Raw genomic sequence first — 10,347 nt, forward strand, 5'->3', positions numbered from 1 at the left:
GTCAGACCACAGAGTGTTTTTAATGTTCTTTTTGTTCAGCAGTGGTTTTGGTCTTGGAACTCTGCCATGTAGGACGTTTTTGCTCAGTGTCTTTCTTATGGTGGAGTCATTAACACTGACCTTAACTGAAGCAAGTGAGGCCTGTAGTTCTTTGGATATTGTTGTGGGGTCTTTTGTGACCTCTTGGATAAGTAGTCACTGCACTCTTGGGATAATTTTGGTTGGCCGGCCACTCCTGGTATGGTTTACCACTGTTCTGAGTGTTTGGCAGTTGTAGAGAATGGCTCTCACTGTGGTTGGCTGGAGTCCCAAAGTTTTAGAAATGGCTTTATAACCTTTTCCAGACTGATAGAGTTCAATTAATCTGAGTGAAGTTATGTTTTAACAAAGGGGAAATCACTTTTTCACACAATATATTAATTCATTCATTTTCTATGCCGCTTTATCCTCACTAGGGTCACTGGGGTATGCTGGAAGGAGCCTATTCCAGCTGACCTCGGGTGGAATATATATATATATATATATATACTGTGTGTGTGTGTATATATATATATATATATATATATATATATATATATATATATATATATATATATATATATATATATATATATATATATACTGTGTATATATATATACTGTATATATAGTGACTGCATATACTGTATAAGTATGGATGTTTGCCACAATGTGACATCTGCAACATTTTTGGCTTATGAAAGTGTTTTATATATGATGCGAAAAAAAAAAAATCTTACCAAAGTCTGTCTTGCACTGCACAGAGCCGGTGGACTCTGATGGGGTACTGAAGACCTGGTTGGCATTCTTTGCAATGATTCGGAACTCGTAGGGTTCTCCTTCTCCCAGGGCAGTAACAGTGTAGGAAGTGTCTATCACATTAGTGTAGTTACACTTCAGCCAGCGGCCCTCGCCAGTTGAAGTGTATGGTTTACGTTCAATAATGTATCCTACAATCGGACTGCCACCGTCATTCAGTGGAGCCAACCATTTGAGTGACACAGTAGTTCTTGTTACTTTTGTCACTTCCGGCTTACATGGTGGATCTAGACAGAGACAGTTATTTTAGTCATAGCATGGAACTGATCGATCAGTGTGATCAATTTGTTGGGGCAAAGGGTACTCACCAACAGGGTTTTGAGCAACAGCTCCTTTAGATGCTTCACTGGCTTTGCTCAGACCAGCACTGTTCATGGCATAAACTCGGAACTGGTACTCGAGACTTTCAACAAGGCCCTCTACCTTGTAAAAACACTCAAAGCATGGGATCTTGTTCTCCCTCACCCAGAGAATATTATTTCTCTCCTTCTTCTCAATCCAATAACCTGTCACCTTGCTGCCACCATCATGGTAAGGCTCCTCCCACTTCAAGGTCATTGTGTTGGCAGAGACATTAATGACAGATGGCCTTGTTGGGGGTCCAGGAGGTGCTACAATGGCAAAATTAGATTTCATTAGTGACTCTAGAACGGTCGGATTCAAGAGGTTATTTTCTGTTCAGGTTTGGAAATTGTACTTACTGTAAGGATGCTCTGCAACGATGGTTTCAGATTCAGTAGGTTTGCTCACGCCGAATCTATTTTCAGCAGAGACCCTGAAGGTGTACTGCATGTACTTGGTCAGATGACTAACATGGAGAGATGTGCGTTTCACACTGGAGTTGATAAGGACCCAGGCAGACGAACCAGATTCACGCTTCTCCACAATATAGTTGGTAATGTCAGTGCCACCATCGTCCTCCGGGGCTTCCCAGTTAACAACACAGGACTCAGAGGTAATATTTGAGATTTCAACAGGCCCCATTGGAGGACTCGGTCTACCTGTAACATTTACTTCAATAGCGAAGGTCTTCCTTCCAACGACATTTTCCAGTGTCAAGTAGTATTTACCACCATCACCCCTCATGGCATCCTTGACTGATATGCTTGTTCTTCCTTTAGTTACTTGAATAGAAACTCTTTCTGAGTTCTTCAGTCTCATCTCCTCCAGCCTCCAGGCTACTTTGGGAGCAGGTCTCCCACTAATTGGAACATTAATGGTAAAAGTGCTGCCAGATCTGCATGTGATCAGCTGGTTTGGAATCTCACTGATATCAGCTGCGGGATCAATATGAGGCTCTTTGACCAAGACTGGTGTCAGAGTTTCCCTAGGTGTGCTGAGGCCGGACTCATTCTTGGCCTTCACACGGAAGTGATACTCATCTCCCTTGTTAAGTTTTTCAATCACATAGGAGATATTCATGGTGTTGCCAACTACCACCCATTTATCTGTCCCCTTCGGCTTGGCCTCAATGATATAACACTGGATACGGCTACCACCATCGTGCTCTGGTTTTAGCCAGCTGAGTGACACAGAACTGTCTGTGGTGTCTACAATGTCTATTCTCTTTGGAGATGCTGGCTCAGCAGTGGCAATGACAGGCTCTGTTATCTCAAAAGCCTCACCAACACCATGCTGGTTCTCTGCAGAGACCCTGAAGAAGTATGGTACTCCCTCCAGGAGGTCCTGAATCTTCATGACATTCTGAGTGCACTTGCCCCCCGACTGCTGCCAGGTACGACGGCTTGCCTCGCGCCTCTCAACAACATAGTGGTGGATTCGTGCTCCTCCATCATTAAGTGGCGGATCCCATATAAGTGTGACTGAGCCTCTGGACACCTCCTGGAAGGCTACAGCCTGAGGAGCTCCAGGTGTATCCATGACTTTTACAGTAAAAGTAATGGCTTTGCTACCACTGCTGTTCTCCAGGTTAACGGTGTATTTACCTGTATCATTCCTGGTGCAGTTTTCTATAAGTAAAGTACTGCTGCCCTCTGCAGTTGTAACCTCTGACATGACACCTAGTTGTCCCTCTTCTTTCACCCAAGTGGCGGTGGGAACTGGCTTCCCCCTGAATTGGACACCTAGTATCACTGAACCTCCTGCCTTTACAATGTGCGTCTGCTTGAAGGTGGCATCAATATCCACCTCAGGTGGTGCTAGTCTATCAACAGCCTGAGCAGGTTCCAGAGTTTCCATGTCCTCACCTCTTCCGACAAGATTTACAGCTGCAACACGGAACTTATACTCAGCCTCAGTATGTAAACCGGTCACCATATACTTTGTTTCTGCTACCAGCTCTTCATTTACTCTATTCCAGTCAATTTCATTGCACCTAACCATTTCAATGATGTAGCCTAGGATCTCAGAACCTCCGTCATCTACAGGCTTTGTCCATTCCAGACTGATGGATGTATTAGTGGAGTCTGACACGCAGATCACAGATGGAGCACAGGGGATATCCTTTGGGTCAACAGCTTTAATGGGCATGGAGATATTGCTGGGAGCTCCAACACCAGCATCATTGACAGCCATGACCCGGAACTCATATTCCATGTCCTCAGTGAGATGGAGAACCTTGTGAGCACATTCAACGATGGGTTTCTTTGAAAGCACCTTGTAGAACCGGACAGTCTTCTTCTCTCGTTTTTCCAGAATGTAGTACTGAATGGGGTTTCCTCCATCAGATGTTGGAGGAGTCCAGGCCAGGGTTATGCTCTCTCCTGTTATCTCAGTGGAGTCAGGAGTGCCCGGGGAATCGGGGGTAGCTGGGGAGAAATTGTTAAGCGGAACAGGTGAAGACAAAAACAAACTTTTTAAAAAAACAACTAAATTTTCAATCTTGTGACTCACTGTATTGTAACTGTGCAATAATAGGGCAGGATTCCAAGGGTCTGCCAACACCAAATTTGTTCACAGCTGAGACCCTGAACTGGTACTCATTTGTTTTGATGAGTTTGGTTGTTGTGTAACTGCACTCCTGACATTCATCAGAGACTAATGCCCAGGAGATCTTGGATGTTTCACGTTTCTCAATGATATAATGTGAAATTTCGGAGCAGCCATCATTCTCTGGTGGCTTCCAGGACAGTGTGCATCGGCCCTCTGAGATGTTGCTGAAAGTGATGGGTCCTACTGGCTCCCCAGGTGTGTCTGTATCACATAATAGAGATTTGGTTTAAAGTTAAAAAAAAAACTAAACTTTACTAATAAATCTGTATACTGACAAAACAGAGAACAGACAAAGCAGTCCACCTTGAACTTGAACCAGGAGATCCTGCTTTTTGCTGCCAGATCCATTGATAGCTTCAACAGTGTAGAGGCCGCGGTGAGTGCGGTCAGCATCTCTGACAAAAAGAGTGCTGTATCCGGCTACGGTGACAGTATCCATCATCTTTTTGGTGATTTTCACACCATCTTTGTACCAGACTACCTTAGGAACAGGTCGTCCAGTTATGGCCACCTTCACTCTGATGTTGTCTCCCGCTTTAACAGTCAAACCCTCAAAATACTCTGCGCCAAATTCAATCTGAGGAGCAGCTTCAGGAGGAAAGAATACAGGGAAGTTCACAAGGTAAGTTTTCATTTCCTGTCTTACTCTTGACTCACACTGACTGATCTTCACTTACCATTCTCACTCCTGACCACAATCAAACCCGATGAGTTGGACGGTGGGCTGACAACACCAATAGCATTTCTGGCGATCACTCTGAACTCATAACGCTCATTCATAGCCAAACCAGTCACAGTGTATTGGCAGTCATGGACATCAGTCAAGTTAGCCTTGAACCAGCGTCCCTGTCCTTGTCGTTTCTCAATGTTGTAGCCAGTAATCTTGCTACCTCCATCACGTTTGGGTGCATCCCACTTTAGCGTTATTGAATCACTTGTCACATCAGTGTAGTCCGGCTGGCCGGGAGGATCTGAAAGACAGAAGTAGAATTCAATTGAATTAAATTAAAAATTACATTTGTCTTGCAAAAGAGCTTCCATTGTTGATATGAGAAGAAGTTCCACAAAATGATATAAGTGTATGGACAATGTCACAACTCACCAACAGGACTGACGGCCATTGCTGGCTTGCTATTATCACTCAGTCGGCTGCAGCCAGCATCATTCTGTGCATACACTCTGAACGAATACTCTAGGCCTTCAATCAATCCCAGAATTCTGTATTCTGTTTCTTTGATCAGCACAGCGTTCACTTTTTGCCACATGATGCTGTTCTTTTCCCTCTTCTCCACATGGAAACCCTGGATGGGTGTACCACCATCGTAGATAGGCTGTTCCCACTGGATTGTCATGCCATCATTGGTAATATTATACACAACAGGCTTGCCTGGTGGCCCTGGAGGTCTGAACTGATGCTTGGCAATTACCATCTGTGAAACCAGAGGCTCACTGACACCATATCTGTTCTCAGCACAGACTCTGAACTGATACTGGACACCCTTGATCAGGTTGGGTACTTTGAACTGAGTTCCCACCACATTGGAACAAGCCATCTTCCAAGTAGGCTGAGAGGTGTCACGCTTCTCGACAGTGTAACAGTTGATGTCTCCACCACCATCGTCATTGGGCTCATCCCAGGACATCATGATGCTTTCTGCTCTTACTTCATCTAGACGGATGGGTCCAACAGGCTTTGATGGGGGTCCAAGTGTAATGACGTAGATATGGAAGGACTTCCTGTTGATTTTGTTGTCAAGAGTTAGTGTAAATTTACCCTCATTCTCCTTCTTCACATTCTTTATCATTAGAGTGGCTTTGTTGTCTGTCTTTCTAAAGCGAATTTGCTCGCTCTCCTTCAAAGGAAGGTTGTCCTTTAGCCACATGACCGATGGCTTAGGTTTACCTCTGTATGGCAGCTCAATATGGACATTATGACCTAAGCGGACACAGATTCTTCCATTTGGGTAGTCTGTAAGGCTTGCTTCAGGTGCAATAACATAGTCAATCACCTTAATAGGCCCTATCTCCACAAAGTCACTCTGACCCTTCTCATTTCGAGCAGCAACTCTGAAGAACATATTTGAGTGCTCTTTTAGCTTCTTGACCTCAAATTCACACTGTCGGCTGGTGCCTCCCAGAGTCCATTCCTCATCTAGGGCTTTCTTTTCAATTATGTAGTCAGATATGATGCTGCCGCCATCATAATCAGGCTTTAGCCACTGAAGCGTGACAGAGGTCTTGGACGAATCCTTCATAGAAACTTCTTTAACCGGTCCAGGGGTCTCTGTAGCCTTTACTGGTTCAAGCGTTTCGCATGGTTCACCAACACCATTTTCATTCTCTGCTAGAACACGGAAAAAGAAGGATGCCTTTTCAGAGAGATCTTCAATGGTGTAGGATGTGTCAGTGCATTTGCTTGTCACTGCAGAGTAGGATCTCTTGGAAGAGTCCCTCTTCTCAACAATGTAGTTGGTGACTTCAGCGCCACCATCAAGGAGTGGAGGTTCCCAGCAAAGAGTGATTTTTCCACGAGTTACTTCTTTCAATGTCAGGTTTCTGCATGGAGCTGGAGAGTCCTGGACCTTCACGGACAAAGTCAGTGTTTTGGGATCTCCCACACCATTCTCAATTTTCACTGTGTACTTTGCAGTGTCATGCTTGGTCACTTCACGCATAACAAGGACTGTGGTCATATCTGAGTGGTGGAATTCATATGAGGGGTCGCTGTCAATGCATTTGTCTCCTTTGCTCCAAGATGCTGAGGGAGCCGGCCGACCCTTCAGAGGAACAGAGAGCTCCACATCCTTGCCAGCCTTCACAATGTAGTGAGTTCTCATGGCCACATCTGAGTCAATCTGGGCTTCCTCTGTGAATATGATATTTTATCATTTAAACATGAAAACAGTGTTGTACTCTGGTTGTGTCTCTAATCTCTAGTCTTCAAATTCACTCACCGAGAATATCCTTAGCCTGTACAGGCTCAGTCATCTCCAATGGCTCCCCACGGCCTGCGCTGTTGACAGCAGAAACTCTGAAGCAATAGTTAACATTTGGTTTTAGGTCGTGTACAGTGTATTCCGACATCTTGACCTCCCCCTTCAAAGTAACCATTTCCCAGTCTTCCTCTCCCTCAGTAAGTTTCTCCACCATGTAGCTGGTCACTTCACTGCCTCCATCCCACTCTGGCTTAGACCACCCCAATGTGATAGAGGTCTTTGTGGAATCGATCACCTTCAGCTTACTAGGCTCATCTGGTGGATCTGTAAGTAAAATTAATATATAGGCACGTGAGGTCCTAATTTTTGAGCCAGTGAGCCTGGTGACTTACCAACTGGATCTGCAGCCTTGTAGTAGTCGGATACATCTGAAAATGGTCCTTCTCCAGCCTTGTTAATGGCACAGACACGATATTGGTATTCATTTCCTTCAGTTAGATGGTAGACAGTTTGTTTGATGTTAGCAACAGGATCTTTGTAAACTCGAATCCAGCGCAAACTCTTCTTGTCACGTCTCTCCAGGTAGTAGCCAGTAACCGTGCTCCCCCCGTCCACACCTGGTTTGTCCCATTCCACCACCATTGTAGTTTTGGTGATGGTGTTCACCTCAGGAGTATGTGGCTGCCCTGGAGTTACTATGGAAACATAGATGAAAAAATATATATCTTATGCTGAATCATTGCATTTGTGTTTTAATGACTGGGACAGGAAGTAATTTTAGAGGTGCATATTGGCTGATTATGAAACCTTTCAGCGTCTGCACTTCTAACCTGCAGCCTAAAGCTTACCAAAGGCATTCTTCGCAAAGACAGCTTCCGACTCCAGTGGTTCTCCAACGCCATACTTGTTAACAGCCATTACACGAAACACATATTCATTTCCTTGCACCAGTTTGCCGACAGTGATGTAGGTCTTCTCATGTCGCTCTGAAACGGTTGACCAGACTACCCTGCTGGTCTCACGCCTTTCGACAATGTAGTGGGTCACCTTGGAACCTCCATGGTCGGCTGCACATACAGGCTCCCAGCTGAAGGTGATTTTGTCTGCTGTAATGGAGTTAAAATGAATGCTGCCAGCCGGGGGTCCTGGTTTATCTAACGAGACATAGGAAGGATCCACGTGTTAACAAAAAACAAAAGAGGGACGATGGCAGCACTAGACGAGAGGAAATCGTGAGATATGTAAATGTGAGAAAACACATAGTTGTCTAAATACCGAGGATTTCAATCCTGATCGTTGCAGATGCTGAGCCCAAAATATTCTTGATCTTGATATCATATGAGCCAGTGTGGAAGCGAGTTGCATCCTTGATCAGGATGGCACACGAGTCAGTTGTGTTTTCCACACACAGTGATGAAGACGCTACAAGCTCCTTTTCATTCTTCAGCCACTCTATGCTTGGCTGAGGTTGGCCAAAAATTCCAACTCTGAGTTTAATTGAAGTTCCAGCCTTGTACTGAACCACATCCAAATACTCAGGAGGCAGGTCAATGGCTGGAGTGCCTGAAGAAAGAAATATGTATGACAATTTAAATACATTGTGTCTTTTACACCATACACAATCCTATACAGACAGGAATCAAATGAGTACTCACCACATGCATCAATGCACGTGACTGGGCCAGCAATAAGAGAAGGATTGCTGACAGAGCCGACAGCATTCTTTGCATACACCCTGAACTCGTAAGACTCATCCTGGTTCAACCCAGAAACTGTGAAGCCCATCTCAAGAATGTTTGTGAAGTTAGCCTTCACCCATCTGCCACTGGCAGCTTCCCTCCTCTCCACACTGTAGCCAGTAATCTTACTGCCGCCATCATACGGTGGCCTCTGCCAGGACAAGCTGACAGAGTTCTTGGTCACTTCAGTGACATGAACGTTTGCTGGAGGGTCTGCAGTAGAAAGGGTAGAAGTGTGACAAATTCTTTTCTGGATAAAGAGGAACAACGTCTATACCTTTGTCAGGATCTAAATGGAATGTTACTTACCGCAAGCGTCAATAGCCAGCACCTCTTCAGATGTCTTACTCATCTTTCCAATACCAGCAGCATTTTCAGCAGCCACCTTGAACTCATAGATGAGACCTGGGCAGATGTTGGTGACCCTCCACTGGTTTCCTGGTATTGCTGTTTTATTGATTTTTTGCCAGAGGATACTGCCTCTCTCCTTCATTTGAAGATGATATCCAATCACAGGATTTCCACCGTCATTGACTGGCTCATTCCAGCAGACAGTCAGGCTGTCTCTAGATACGTAACTAATCCATGGGGTGGATGGAGGTCCAGGGAAAGCTAGAATAAAAAATAAGCATATGTGAGTTAATGACGCAGTTAGTCATTCACATTTAATAATACTATAAAACTACATTGGTTCAATTGTATTGGCTTACTGTATGGAAGCTTGATCATAACCGGCTTGCTGTCAATGTGGTCGCTAACACCATAGCGATTTTGAGCCTTAATCCTGAACTGATACTCCTCCCCCTTGGTCAGCTTTGTTGCCTTAATTTGGTTTCTTGCTATGCTAGTTGACACCTCTGTCCAGGTAGGAGTGCTAGTTTCCCGTTTCAGGACAATGTAGTTGGTAACAGGACTTCCACCATCATACTCTGGAGGAGCCCATTTTAGGTACACTGTAGTCTCTCCGACTTCTCCTGTCTCCACAGGTCCAATAGGGGGTCCAGGTCTATCCAATACAACAATGTTCATGAAGATCTTGGTGGCACCACCGGGGTTTGAGGCTGTTATCTCATATTTGCCAGCATCACTAGCCATGCTTTCATTCAGGGTGATGGTTAAGCTGTCTGGAGTGACTTCTGTCAATAGTCGCTTGGATCCCTTGATGACAACATTGTTCTTGGACACATTCACTTTAGGCATTGGCTTGCCAGTAAGTGGGATATCAAAAGTCAGGTTGGATCCAGCTCTCACATAAACTGTATTCTTGGGGTAGTTCTTCAAATCAAACTCTGGAGCCTCTGTTTAAACCAAAGCAAAAATCTGATGAGCAATACAATAGAAATTGCAAAATTGTTTAAGCATTCCAAAAATAAATTTCACATACTGAAAGTGACAAGTGCACATGGTCTTTTTACAAGAAATATACAGTTTTATTTAAAGTAGTATATTACTCTGAAGAATTAGGAACAACTTTTACAATGCTTTGTGGTTGGGTTACTATATTTTTATTGCACTGCATCTTGCTTTGCTGTCAAAAAAATTCACACCTTATAATACACAGTGGATGCAAGACAGGTTACCTTGAAGCTCCTTGACAATAACCGGAACAATCATCTCTTTAGGTTCACTTAGTCCAGCATGGTTCTCAGCTCGCACTCTGAAGAAATACTCTGTCCCTTCCCTTAAGCCTTTAATGCTATGGCTCATGAGCCTCACTGTGGCACATTTAACCCATTTTGTCTGCCCCTTCTCCAGAGCATCAATGAGGTAACCAGTGACTCTGCTACCTCCATCATAGTCAGGTCGTGTCCAAACAATTGTTACGGTGTCTTTTGTGACATTCGCTATTCCTAGTTTTGTAGGGGCACTTGGTACCTCTGTAA

General features: G+C 44.4%; 1 protein-coding gene across 16 annotated transcripts in view; it reads right to left on the reverse strand.

Moving 5' to 3' along the window:
- LOC129187574 (titin-like) overlaps positions 1 to 10,347 on the reverse strand; it is a 172,621-nt gene that overhangs the window by 16,742 nt on the left and 145,532 nt on the right. For all 16 annotated transcript variants that reach the window (XM_054787058.1, XM_054787067.1, XM_054787066.1 and 13 more), the window contains 15 exons: positions 10,045 to 10,341; positions 9,175 to 9,762; positions 8,774 to 9,076; positions 8,381 to 8,677; positions 8,001 to 8,288; positions 7,574 to 7,879; positions 7,118 to 7,420; positions 6,744 to 7,049; positions 4,892 to 6,655; positions 4,467 to 4,760; positions 4,093 to 4,377; positions 3,691 to 3,990; positions 1,539 to 3,605; positions 1,146 to 1,448; positions 759 to 1,064 (listed from right to left, as the gene is read on the reverse strand). In XM_054787058.1, coding sequence (XP_054643033.1) covers positions 759 to 1,064; positions 1,146 to 1,448; positions 1,539 to 3,605; positions 3,691 to 3,990; positions 4,093 to 4,377; positions 4,467 to 4,760; positions 4,892 to 6,655; positions 6,744 to 7,049; positions 7,118 to 7,420; positions 7,574 to 7,879; positions 8,001 to 8,288; positions 8,381 to 8,677; positions 8,774 to 9,076; positions 9,175 to 9,762; positions 10,045 to 10,341 — 8,007 coding nt within the window. The remainder of the gene's footprint in view (positions 1 to 758; positions 1,065 to 1,145; positions 1,449 to 1,538; positions 3,606 to 3,690; positions 3,991 to 4,092; positions 4,378 to 4,466; positions 4,761 to 4,891; positions 6,656 to 6,743; positions 7,050 to 7,117; positions 7,421 to 7,573; positions 7,880 to 8,000; positions 8,289 to 8,380; positions 8,678 to 8,773; positions 9,077 to 9,174; positions 9,763 to 10,044; positions 10,342 to 10,347) is intronic.

The sequence above is a fragment of the Dunckerocampus dactyliophorus genome, chromosome 9, assembly GCF_027744805.1.
Source record: "Dunckerocampus dactyliophorus isolate RoL2022-P2 chromosome 9, RoL_Ddac_1.1, whole genome shotgun sequence".
Taxonomy (NCBI): domain Eukaryota; kingdom Metazoa; phylum Chordata; class Actinopteri; order Syngnathiformes; family Syngnathidae; genus Dunckerocampus; species Dunckerocampus dactyliophorus.